Source organism: Sorex araneus, chromosome 5, assembly GCF_027595985.1.
Source record: "Sorex araneus isolate mSorAra2 chromosome 5, mSorAra2.pri, whole genome shotgun sequence".
NCBI lineage: Eukaryota > Metazoa > Chordata > Mammalia > Eulipotyphla > Soricidae > Sorex > Sorex araneus.
This window is the reverse complement of record NC_073306.1, coordinates 5591301-5604108: the sequence shown is the minus strand read 5'-3', so window position 1 is coordinate 5604108 and position 12808 is coordinate 5591301. Positions and strand designations below refer to the sequence as shown.

The 12808-nt window shown below is 43.3% G+C and overlaps 1 protein-coding gene across 3 annotated transcripts in view; it reads right to left on the bottom strand.

Moving 5' to 3' along the window:
• The window catches only part of VPS13D (vacuolar protein sorting 13 homolog D), a 265713-nt gene that overhangs the window by 112626 nt on the left and 140279 nt on the right, over positions 1-12808 (bottom strand). For all 3 annotated transcript variants that reach the window (XM_055137626.1, XM_055137627.1, XM_055137628.1), the window contains 4 exons: positions 7284-7407; positions 5347-5582; positions 2420-2528; positions 416-579 (listed from right to left, as the gene is read on the bottom strand). In XM_055137626.1, the coding sequence (XP_054993601.1) occupies positions 416-579; positions 2420-2528; positions 5347-5582; positions 7284-7407 (633 nt within the window). The remainder of the gene's footprint in view (positions 1-415; positions 580-2419; positions 2529-5346; positions 5583-7283; positions 7408-12808) is intronic.

Sequence of the window (12808 nt, the reverse complement as noted above, 5' to 3'; positions counted from 1 at the left end):
GCCCTAACCGCTGTGCTATCACTCCAGCCCATCCATAAAGTACTGAAGGTAATACATTTGTATTTGGAAGTATGACCGGTCACTGTGCCTGAAGAAAACTGAGAACATAAAAACACAATCTGGGGCCAGAGAAATAGTAGGCAGGTAGGGCACTTGCCTTGCACGTAGCCAAGCTGGATTTGATCCCCAGAAACCCAAGTGGCTCCCTGAGCCATGCCAAAAGTGATCCCTGAGCACAGAGCCAGGAGCAAACCCTGACCACCACTGGATATGGCACCAAACACATTCTCTCTCTCTCTCGCTCTCTCTCGTTCTCTCTCTCATTCTTTGATGCACTTACAGAACTCTGATTTTTTTGGTGATCACTTCCTGAGTGAAGGTGAAAGGAATGAACATGAATCTGCCTAGAAATCACCTGTTGTCAGTGACAGCAGCGAGACCCGCAATATCCAAGATGGCGGACCCCTCGGAGGAGCGGGTGGAGGAGGGTTTGTTGGGGTTGTGCGGGACTGAGGAGCCCTCATGGGCCAGCATGCCTGTCCCCGTCATCCTCCACAGCTGCGAACGCTTCCCCGGCTCCTGGTGGCAGAGACAGAAAGAGCCTGACGTCAGAGCCGCACCAGCAGCACCCGAGGGTTGGACCAACTCTCCTCAGAACTGCCGAGCGTCTTTCTTGAGTTGGGGGACGGCTAAGCAGAGAGGGTCACATGCTCTTCGGGCACCTGGACCCCAGGCAAACCTCACCTCATGGCCCCCAGAACACTCCCAGGTGTGACCCTTTGCCCCTTGCACCACCCCCGTCCCCATTTAATGTAGGGCTGAGCAACTCCACAGCGCAGGCCTGAGCACTGAACCTCTCTGCTCCACTTAGCCCTTAGACCAGGACTCGCCCTGGTCCTTTAAAACTGCCTGGGAGGGCCAATTATTTTTAAAAAGATTTTTCACATAAAAGCTTAAATGATTGCTTAATCCAAACTAATGTGGTTATCAATCCCTAGGTATATTTAAGATGAAACAGGAGAAATTCCTAAAGCAAACAATTCAAAAAATGAGAACAATGTAGATTTCTAAAAATGTGCGCATTTTCTATACTGTTTTCTGGGCAAACAAGTCGAAGTTAATCCTAATCTCCAATATTACCTACATTTCTGCGATCTCTGCTGGTGCGAAGTACCCATAACAAGCTCAGGATTTAGTAACTACTGCTAAAACTGGCCTGCACCTACAGAGATGGTAGGCCTGACGGATGGGGCAACTCTGAAGTTTGAAGCACCCTGAATGCCAGAAGCCAGTCTGAAAAGGACGGTCTATACGGAAGCCCAGCACAGAGATGGCTACAGAGAGGGGAAACAGCACCTACCACCCCAACTACAAATCTGATAAAAGCTACATAATAAGTCAGGTAAGTCGGCACCAACCTGTGTAACTGCCTTGTGTCGTGCCACCCTAGGAGATTCCAAGGCTGTCTTTGATAACACTGGGCCCACTTGGGGAGAAAACAGTGATTCTGTGTCAGGGGCTACTGGACTGTGTCTGCAGTACATGAATTCTTCAGGGTAATGTGCTCCAAACAGTGGCAGCTGGTGCCCCTGTGTTCCCAAGCACCTTTGTCTTTTGGGCCTCCGAAAGGAGAGCTGGGAGATTGGTACTCCAAGCTCAGTGCCTGGGAGACCGCCTCCAGTACTACTAGAGTGACCCTGTTAGAGCTGGGACTAAACTCAGAACTTCTTCAAGCAATGCCGGTAACATGCCACCAAAACCTATCTCTCAACACCATGCCTTTTAGAGCGAGGTACAGGTTATTTACTACCAATCCTCCTGTCATCTATAACATTCTTTGCTAATGTTAACTCTCTCTCTCTCAATCTCTATCTCTCAATATCTCTCTCTCTAAAAAGTTTTCCCCAACTGACCTGAAAAAGAGATCAAACTGACCATTTCCTTTTCATGTATTTATTTGGTTTCTGTGGTGCCGGGAATTGAACCCAGGGTCACCCACAGGCAAGGCATGGGATCTGGCCACTGAGCCACATCCTAGCCCCTCATTTTCTCTTTTGATGCCGACTTCGAACTTTCAGTTGACATAAGAAGGTAAATAAATAAATAAAATTATCAGTTTAATAAGTTTCTATTTGGTTTTAGGGAAAAAAAGATCAGGGAGTTGAGACAACAGAAAAAGAAAATAATAAAGAAGAAAATTCCTATGTGTGCAAACAAACAAAAAGCAAGAATTAAGCTTGCCTCCAGAAAGGCAGCAAAGATGAAAAGTGCCTAGAATTCCAAAAGCAGATGTCCTTGGAAAGAGGAAGAACAGAAACTCAAACATCAGGACTCCGTGCCCCCTCCCAGGTAAGCCAGTCTGTGGGCCAAGTGACCTGAGTACCCAATCTCTCATGCCCCAGCTGCTAAGTTCTCTTACCTTCTTCTTTAAAATGACTCTCTGTGTTTTAGGTGAGACATCCAAGACCAACTCTGCACAGGTGACCGGCCTGTTGGAAGCCACTGGCCTTCCTGTCACCTCCTGTAAACTAGAACCAAAGAACAATAGTAAGAAGATTGCGCACATATACAAACACACATAGTCTCATGACTTAAAGCCGCAATGATAAAGTGGAAATTTTTTAAATCATGGAAGGAAAAGATATGACTTCAGTTGCAGAAAGACCAAGGTTGTGCTGTTTCCTGAATGGCTCAAAGAGGAATTTGTCAATACCGACTGTAATGCCATCCCTCTCCTGATCATTTTAGTGTCTGGAAACTCAGATAAGGTTGACTACCTCAATTCAGCGACAGAAACAAGAAACAAACAACCAAACCCTACGACAATCCAAGTATTCAAGAACCTGCTCTCCTCTGAGCCTGCTGAGACCAACATCAATGCAGAAACAAATCACATTCAAAAGTAACGTCCTTCTACTCAATTATGTCATATCTCTCTGTGCTTTAAAAATCAATCTTAATTTCATGGAATGTTGCAATCAAGCTACATTTTGGGGTGCTTAGATGAGATTTTATATAGTCTCGAATTGCCATGAATTTCCATCACCAAAAACATCTGATAAAATCAAAATTAAATACTAGTTGTCATGACACCAAAAGTGAGAGTGACCAAGAAAAAAAAAATGAGATTTCAGCAAAAACTGAAAATCTTTGTCCTTCATAGGGTACCATCCAGAAGATGCAAAGTACAAAGACCGAAAAAAGACAACCAGAAAGTACAAAAGATAATAGCCCAGGGAGAGTCCAGGAGCAGAGCATCTGCCTGCAGCCGTGAAGTCGGTCTCCTGCACTGTCACACCCATGCAACTCCCATCAGAGAGCCGCTGCTGTGTGTGATCCCTGGGCCACAACCAAGCCGGTAATCTGTCACCCTGACACCAACTGGGCACAAGCCCCGGTCACTGCAATATTAAGCAGAGAAAGGGAAGGGAAATTTTTCAAAAGAAAGCAAAACAATAAAAGCACCAAACAGGAGAAAATATCTGTAAATCATATATTTGAGGTTTATATTTACATATTCCACAATAAAATTATCAATTATGGGAAGAGGGTTTGGCCTTGGGGTCCCTTATGGTGATGCTTGGGGAACTCATATGTTGCCAGGGATCAAACTCAGTGTTCCCACATGCAAATCATGCATACTAGCCCTTTGACGTATCTCCCCAGGCTCCAAAAGTAAAAGTCTTAAATTTAACAATGGCAGAAATTTTTAAAACATTGTGAGGGGCCAGAGCGATAGTACAGCAGGTAAAGAGTTTGCCCTGCATGCAGGTGGCGAGGTTTGGTCCCCAGTATTCCATGTGGTCCCTGAGCCTGCCAGGAATGATTCCTGAGTGCAGAGACAGGAGTATAAGCTCTAACACCACCAGGTTTGGCCCCAAATCTAAGATAAATAAACTGTTTTAAAAAATTAATGGGCAAAAGGGGCCAAAGAGATAGTTCAGGATATAAGGCACTTACCTTGCAAGCAGCCACTAGTGGCCAATCCTAGCCATGCGGTCCCCCAAGCACTGCCAGAGGTCATTCCTGAGCAGAGTCAGAAATAGCCCCTGAGCACCACCGGATATGGCTCAAACCATCCCCTCCATCCCCATTTAAAAATAATTAATTATGGGCAAAATATTTGAGAAGACATAGTAGCCAAAAAAGATACACAAATGGTTAAAAAAAAAGAAAGAAAAAAAGTCTTCAAGATAATTTGGTTACTAAGGAAGCAAATCAAAATCCCACTGAGGGCAGGGATATAGCTCAGTGACGAAGCATGTACCTTGCATGCATGAAGCCCTGGGTTCAATCCCTGGTACACAAATATACACACACACAAACAGATTATACTATATGCCGTGCATGTGCAAGGTCCTAAATTAATTCCTAGCACCACCATTACCAATGAGCACTGCAGGGTGCAGCACTCACAACAATTTTTAAGTAGTAAAAATTATATGAAGTAGTAAAATCACATAAAAAGCAGTTCAGGGAGATGGTGTCAAAGGCTAGAGCACACACTTTAAATGCAGACCTCCGGGTTCAATCCCCATCTCGAGCACTACCAGGACCAGGACTTCAGCAATGCTGGGTGTGGTCCCACAACAAAGAACAAAAACAAAATGAAAAGTAGTACTGAAAAGCAAGGGGAATTTAAGATAACATGAGGATAAAACAATCCTTATTATCAGAAGATGGTAGCCACAAAAAAAAAAAAAAAAAAAAAGATGGTAGCCACATAGTACAAATGTGGACTCAAGCCATTTTTATCCTTTCAACAATTTTCAAAAATACAGTAGTTATTTGACTTATCATTTTGCTCTTAATAAGAAATAAAATTATATATATGTATATGTATATATATATATATGAGTGCATTAAGAATAAGAACTCAGGGGCTGGAGTGATAGCACAGCGGAAAGGGTGTTTGTCTTGCACGCAGCCGACCCGGGTTCAACTCCCAGAATCCCATATGGTCCCGGGAGCACTGCCAGGAGTAATTCCTGAGTGCACGAGCCAGGAAGAACCCCTGTGCATCGCCAGGTGTGACCCAAAAACAAAAATCAAACAAACAAACAAAAAAGAGTAAGAACTTAGAGGAATTGTAAACTGTAAAATTGACTTCTCTGGGGAAGACCTTTTGAAAAAGAACAGTTAAGCCACTGGGCAAATTTTAACGGAGCAGAACACAGGGTTTAGGCTCAACCACTCAAGTAAGAGCATGAGCCTGGGATCTGACAGCAAATGGAAGAAATATATCTTCATCTTCAGCCTTCTGAGAACTGCTTAAAAACTTAAGCCAGTTATATTTAAAATTATAACCTTCTGCTTTACAAAAATAGTAATTTACCCGCAAATTACCCAGAGAATGTATATGTAGCAGCAATATAAATAAAATTTTCATAATAGAGTTGTCGGTTATCCTGGAAATCATTCATGTTGCAGTTGATCTCAGAGGAGCCTGCCCCTTTAACAGACAGAGTGATGAAAGGTGGCAGTGTGGGTTCATCCCAGGCATAATCCAAGGAGGTTAAGGGCTTCACTTCAGTCCGCAGCCTGGGTTCCGCGACACCATGTTGGATGAAGACCACTGGGACCTACAAGTCATGGCAGAGCACGAAGAGTGTTGGAACTGGGCAGCAATTCAGGAACCCCTAAGTTCAACTTCAAGATCAGTCCCAAATGAATTCCACACAGGACTTAATTACGGTGAGTATCAATACATACCTCTATAAATGCCTTCCAAATCATCCTCTAAACTGCAAAAAGTCCACCAATTAAAGGGTCTGTATAGAGTCTATTAGATTCTACTGGATAAAGAGCTTCAAGAAATCTTGCATAATGCTCAGGGGAAACAATTCAATCTTTTCAGAGAATCTTTTCTACCCTTATCCCAGTCCCCAGATTTACTCTGAAGGCGGAAAGGAATAAGAATTTTGTAGTTTTGGGGTGGGTGCGAAAGCACAGCAAGTACAGTATTTAGCCTGCAGGCTGCTGACTCCCCATATGGTCCCCTACACACCACCAGGAGTGATCCTTGGATGCAGAGCCAGGAGTAAACCCCAAGAACTGCTGGGGGTGGCCTCAAAACAAAACAAACCAAAGAATTTTGTTAGCTTGGCTACAGAAAGTCACGTGTCCTAAGACACATTATTTAAAACAGAAGTGGGGCTGAGAGAGAGTGCTCAGGGGCCGGAGAGCATGCTCTGCATGCCCAGCTCCAATCCCCAGCACTGGGGGCTGGATTGATAGCACAGCGGGTAGGGCGTTTGCCTTGCACGAGGCTGACCCGGGTTCGATTCCCAGCATCCCATATGGTCCCCAGAGCACCAGGAGTAATTCCTGAGTGCAGAGCCAGGAGTAACCCCTGTGCATCACCAGGTGTGACCTAAAAAGGAAAAACAAAAACAAAACAATCCCCAGCACTGCCGGATCCTCTGAGCACTGCCCCAGTGACTTTTAAGCATCAAGTCAAGCACAGCCCCTGTGCATGATGGGCTTTAGTCTCCCTTACCAGCATCAATAGATTCAAAGGCCAGATGATTACTCAAAGGATTGGAGCATGTGCCTTGTATGTGAAGGCCCCAAGTTTGATCCCTGATACCACATGGTAACCTCAAACACCATCTCATGTATCCTGGCACCAATGGGCCCCAGCACCAAACTTTTGGGCCTATACAGGTAGGCCAAGAATTGCTGAGCCGGGATCATTGGTGGTAGAGAATGGGCACTGGTGGAGGGATGGGTACTCGATCATTGTATGACTGAAATGCAAACACCTAAGTTTGTAAGTATGCAACTGTACCTCACAGTGATTCACTAATAAAAATAAATAAATAAATAAACAAACAAATAAATTAAAAAAAAGAATCGCTGAACACCTGAGCATGGCTTGTGAGGCCATTAATTAATTAATTAATTAAAGAGGCCAAATTATTTCCATTTTGGCTTTACTTGGAAGACTTATAAAAATGCTGAGTGTAAAAGAAGTAGCACCACTGTCCCTGCACAATCAACCCTCACTCCTCTGTTTTGTGGAATGTACATTGGGACACCACATCAACCACATAATCTGGTGTAATTTTAGGGGACTGGAATGTTACTTCTGCCTGGACAGAGTCGTCCAGCAATCAAAATAATCAGCAGAAATCCCCTCTTAAAGGTAAGGATCTCTGAGGTAAGCTGAAGAGGTCCCTGTACAGCTTCTTTAAACTGAAATCGAGAATACATTTCACCACGAACTCAAGGGTCTTCCCACCTATGAAACAACCAAGCTGGCCCCCAACTCCACTTGATACCTTAGAAAAGTTGTCAATTCGGAAAGGTGGGGGCAGTTGATCTGTGTCACTAAATGAGATCCTGTAAGTGGCTCCTCGAAGAGTAATTTCCACTCGGAGGAAAAAACATTTTCCCAAGGTATCCCTGCAGGAAAAGGAAACAAGAGGGAAGGTGTGAAGGCGCTGCGGCTCTCGCTCCTCTCACGGCTCACGGGCAATGCCACCGGGACGTCACGCAGCACGCTGGCAAGAAACGCAGAAACTGGCAGCATGGCCACACCGGGAAACAGAAGCGCAACATTGTCTTCTGAGATGCACTGATCTCACCGAGGGGGTTATTTCAGCGAGCAGAGTGAGTCAGCAAACAAATTCACGCTGGTTAAACTGCATGGAATTTCTGGGATTAGACTACTTTTGATCTGGATAAAGAGAAATTTCATGATCTTTTTAAAAATGATTTTTACATTAAAAATGATCTACTGTTAATAGTTACCAGGTTCTCAGTCTAGGATAAGGAAAGGTGTGGCAGAATCACATGGATAAAGGAACCCATGTCATTATAACTTGTGTAAATCTGTGTGAGGTTGTGGACAAAATCCTCCCTCCCTCCCTCCCTCCCTCCCTCCCTCCCTCCCTCCCTCCCTCCCTCCCTCCCTCCTTCCCTTCCTTCCTTCCTTCCCTTCCTTCCTTCCTTCCTTCCTTCCTTCCTTCCTTCCTTCCTTCCTTCCTTCCTTCCTTCCTTCCTTCCTTCCTTCCTTTTCTTTCTTTCTTTTTTTCCCCCTGGGTTTTGGACCACACCCTGTGGTGCTCAGAGCTTTCTCATGGTTCTGTGCTTATGGATCACCCCTGGCAGTACTCAAAAGACCATAAATGGTGCCAGGATTCAAACAGGACTTGGTCATAGGCAGGGCAAGTGCCTTAACCCCTGTACTATGTCTCCAGTTCTACAAATATTCTTTTTTTCAAAAGAGCATTACTTAATAAATATGGAGGAAAAAGAAAATTAGAAAATCACCATTTGCATCCACAAATGTAATACTAATTCAGGTAAGAAACATCAACCCATTCAGTGACAGTTTTTCAGAAGTAATAATTATCAAATTATCTGCCCAAGAAAGTATCTTATTTATAAGAAGAAAGATAACTTTGTGACAGTCTAACAGATATCACCTTAACCAACTGATGGTCAAACTGAGCAATTCAGTCATGGACCAACAGACATCAACAAGCCTCCTAAAGTGCCATATTTGGAAGCAAAAAACACCTCACACCACAGAGACTAGCACACATCCAAAAGAACAAAAGCAACCGCTATTGGAGAGGATGTGAGGAGAAAGGGACCCTTCTATACTGCTGGTGGGAATGCCGACTAGTTCAGCCCTTTTGGAAAACAATATGGACGATTCTCAAAAAACTAGAGGTTGAGCTCCCATTTGACCCAACAATACCACTGCTGGGAATATATCCCAGAGGAGCAAAAAAGTATAGTCGAAATGACACCTGTGCTTATATGTTCATCGCAGCACTGTTTACAATAGCCAGAATCTGGAAAAAACCCGAGTGCCCTAGAACAGATGACTGGTTGAAGAAACTTTGGTAAATCTATACAATGGAATACTATGCAGCTGTTAGAAAAAATGAGGTCATGAAGTTTGCATATAAGTGGATCAGCCTGGAAAATATCATGCTAAGTAAAATGAGTCAGAAAGAGAGAGACAGACATAAAAAGATTGCACTCATCTGTGGAATATAGAATAACAGACTAGGAGACTAACACCCAAGAATAGTATAAATATATACCAGGGGGTTGACTCCGTGGCTTGGAGGCTGATCTCTCGTTCTGGGCAACTCAGAGAAGGGAACACCAAGTAAAATGTGGTTGGAGGTCATGCGGGAGAAGGGTGATGTGTGCCGAATGTAGACTAGAGACTGAACGCAATGGCCACGCAACACCTTTATTGCAAACAACAACACCTAATCAGAGAGAGAGAACAAAAGGGAATACCCTGCCATAGTGGCAGTGTGTGTGGGGGGGGGGAGACGGGACTGGGGAGGGTGGGAGGGGTGGGAGGGATGCTGGGTTTACTGGTGGTAGAGAACGGGTACTGGTGAAGGGATGGGTTCTTGAATTCTTGAACTTTGTATGGGGAAAACATGAGCATAAAAAATGTATAAATCTGTAACTGTACCCTTAAAAAATTTTTTTAAAAATGTAAAAAAAAACACACAGGTAGTAATTCTGACAAAAATGTTTAACTCAAACATGAAACTATCACAAAATAGGATATTTAACAACATGCTGGCTTGGGTCCTTTAAAAATGCCTATAAAAATAAAAAAGGCAGAATGAGATTAATCTATACCAAAGCAGAAGAGATACAGCAGTCACATAAAATTAAGGACCCTGTTTGCTGTTGTCAGTTTGGGGCCACGCCCAGTGTCGTTCGGGCTTTACTCCTGGTTCTGTGCTCAGGGATTGCACCTGGGAATGCTCAGGGGATCACATGTGATTCTGGGGATCTACCCAGGGACGGCCACATACCAGGCAAGCACCTATTTCTTTGGCCCCCAAAATGAAGGACCCTTAATAATAATAGATCCTAGATAAGAGACAAGATGAACTGCTCACCTCTCCCACTGCCACCCCAAATGAAATCCTGAGAACATGTGTGACACTGAGGTTAGTTCTTACTGAAGACCTGTCCAAAGCTCTGACCACTGGGCCGCTAAGCACTGCCTCCTTGGTACCCAACAGCTCCTAGGAATACAGCTTGAAAACTATCATAGCATTTAGAATAACTCTATTAAGAATCAGGACAAAGGTTAATGAGCAAGGGCACATAATCAGGCAAAGTATGCAAGGCTAGAGAGATAATGCAAAGGGCTCAGTGCATGCACTGCAGGAAGCCAGGGCTCAAGTCCCTACAGCACATTGTCCCCTGAGCACCACCAGATGTGTCCCCAAAGCAGAAACAAAAACAAGTTTGTATATGGCTATATATGGCCCAAAACCCAGGCTGAAATTTGGATAAAATTTCAACAGCCAAAAACTTTTTTAATACAAAGAACAAAATCTGAGAACTCACACTTCCTGATTCAAAATTTACTGTAAAGCTACATTAATCAAAATAGTGTGGCACTGCCATGACATATACTTGCAGATGAATGGAATCCATAGTCACAAAACAAATCCTTGTATATATGGTCAAATAAATTTTTTTTTAAATTTATTTATTTTTAATTAGAGAATCACCGTGAGGGTACAGTTACAGATTTATACACTTTTGTGCTTATACTTCCCTCATACAAAGTTTGGGAACCCATCCCTTCACCAGTGCCCATTCTCCACCACCTGTAAACCCAGTGTCCCTCCCACCCTCCCCAATCCCATCTCCCCCCCACCCCACCCTGCCACTGTGGCAAGGCATTCCCTTCTGTTTTCTCTCTCTAATTAGCTGTTGTGGTTTGCAATAAAGGTGTTGAGTGGCCGCTGTGCTCAGTCTCTAGCCGTCATTCAGCCCGCAACTCCCTTCCCCCACATGGCCTTCGACTACAATGTAGTTGGTGATCGCTTCTCTGAGTTGACCTTTCCCCGGAACGTGAGGCCAGCCTCGAAGCCATGGAGTCAACCTCCTGGTACTTATTTCTACAGTTCTTGGGTGTTAGTCTCCCACTCTGTTATTCTATATACCATAGATGAGTGCAATCTTTCTATGTCTGTCTCTCTCTTTCTGACTCATTTCACTCAGCATGAAACTTTTCATGCCCATCCACTTGACTACAAAATTCTTGACCTCCTTTTTTCTAACAGCTGCATAGTATTCCATTGTATAGATGTACCAAAGTTTCCTCAACCAGTCATCCGTTCTGGGGCATTCGGGTTTTTTCCAGATTCTGGCTATTGTAAACAGTGCTGTGATGAACATACATGTGCAGATGTTGTTTCGATTGTACTTTTTTGCCTCTCTGGGATATATTCCCAGCAGTGGTATTGCTGGGTCAAATGGGAATTCAATATCTAATTTTTTGAGAGTCGTCCAAATTGTTTTCCAGAAGGGCTGAACCAGTCGGCATTCCCACCAGCAGTGAAGAAGGGTCCCTTTCTCCCCACATCCTCTCCAACAGCGGTTGCTTTTGTTCTTTTGGATGTGTGCTAGTCTCTGTGGTGTGAGGTGGTATCTCAAAGTTGTTTTGATCTGCATCTCTCTGATGATTAGTGATGCAGAGCACTTTTTCATGTGCCTTTTGGCCATTCGTATTTCTTCCTTGGTAAAGTTTCTGTTCATTTCTTCGCCCCATTTTTTGATGGGGTTGGATGTTTTCTTCTTGTAGAGTTCAACCAGTGCTTTATATACCATTGATATCAACCCCTTATCTGATGGGTATTGTGTAAATATCCTTTCCCATTCTGTGGATAGTCTTTGTATTCTGGTCACTGTATCTCTTGCGGTGCAGAAGCTTTTTAGTTTAATGTAGTCCCATTTGTTGATCTCTGTTTTTACTAGATTGCTTAGTTCCGTGTCACCTTTGAAGATACCTTTATCTTCAATATCGTGGAGGGTTTCGCCGACCTTGTCTTCAATGTACCTTATGGTTTGTGGTCTAATGTTGAGGTCTTTAATCCATTTTGATCTGACTTTTGTGCATGGTGTCAGGTCAAGGTCTAAACCCATTTTTTTGCATGTGGTTGTCCAGTTAGTCAAATAAATTTTTGATAAGGATGCCAAAACCATTCCATGATCAAAGGGAAATCTTAGCAACAAATGATGCCGGGGGAAAAAACAGATATCCACTAACAAAGGAGTGCAAGTATATACTTACCTTCTATGCCAATATTAATTCAAAATAGATTAAAGACAACATAAGTGCTACACCTATGAAACTCTTAAAAGAAAATTCAGGGGAAAGCTTTAAGACATTGAATCTGGCAAAGATCTCTTGAATATAAAACAAAAAGTAAAGACAACAAGATTAAAAATAGGTAAATTGTGGGTGCCAGAGACAATATAATGGGTAAGGAGCTTGCTTTGCATGTGGCTGACCCAGGTTTGATCACCAGCACCTGATATTGTCTCCTATGTCTTCCAGAAGTGATCCCTGAGCCTCAGCCAGGAGAAGTCCTGAGCACAGCTGGGTGTGGCCCAAAAACAAAACAAAAAGGTAAGCCAGACTATGTCAAAATATATCATTTCTGGGCTGGAGAGATAGTACAGTGGATAAGGTGACTGTCTTGCAGGCAACTGACCCCGATTCGATCCCCAGCATTCCATTATGGTGGTTTGAGCACTGACAGGAGTGATTATTGAGTGCAGAGTCAAAAGTAACTCCTGAGCATCACCAGGTGTGGCCCAAAAAATAAAAACAAAACATTTATACACACACACACACACACACACACAGACACACACACACAGTATAGCTTCTATATATTAGAGTGAAAATGCAAACTATGAAAAGGGAAAAATATATTCAAACCATTTCTCTGATAAGAGGTTAATATCTAAAGTATATAAAAGATATCTGTAGCTCAACAATGCAAAAGTAATA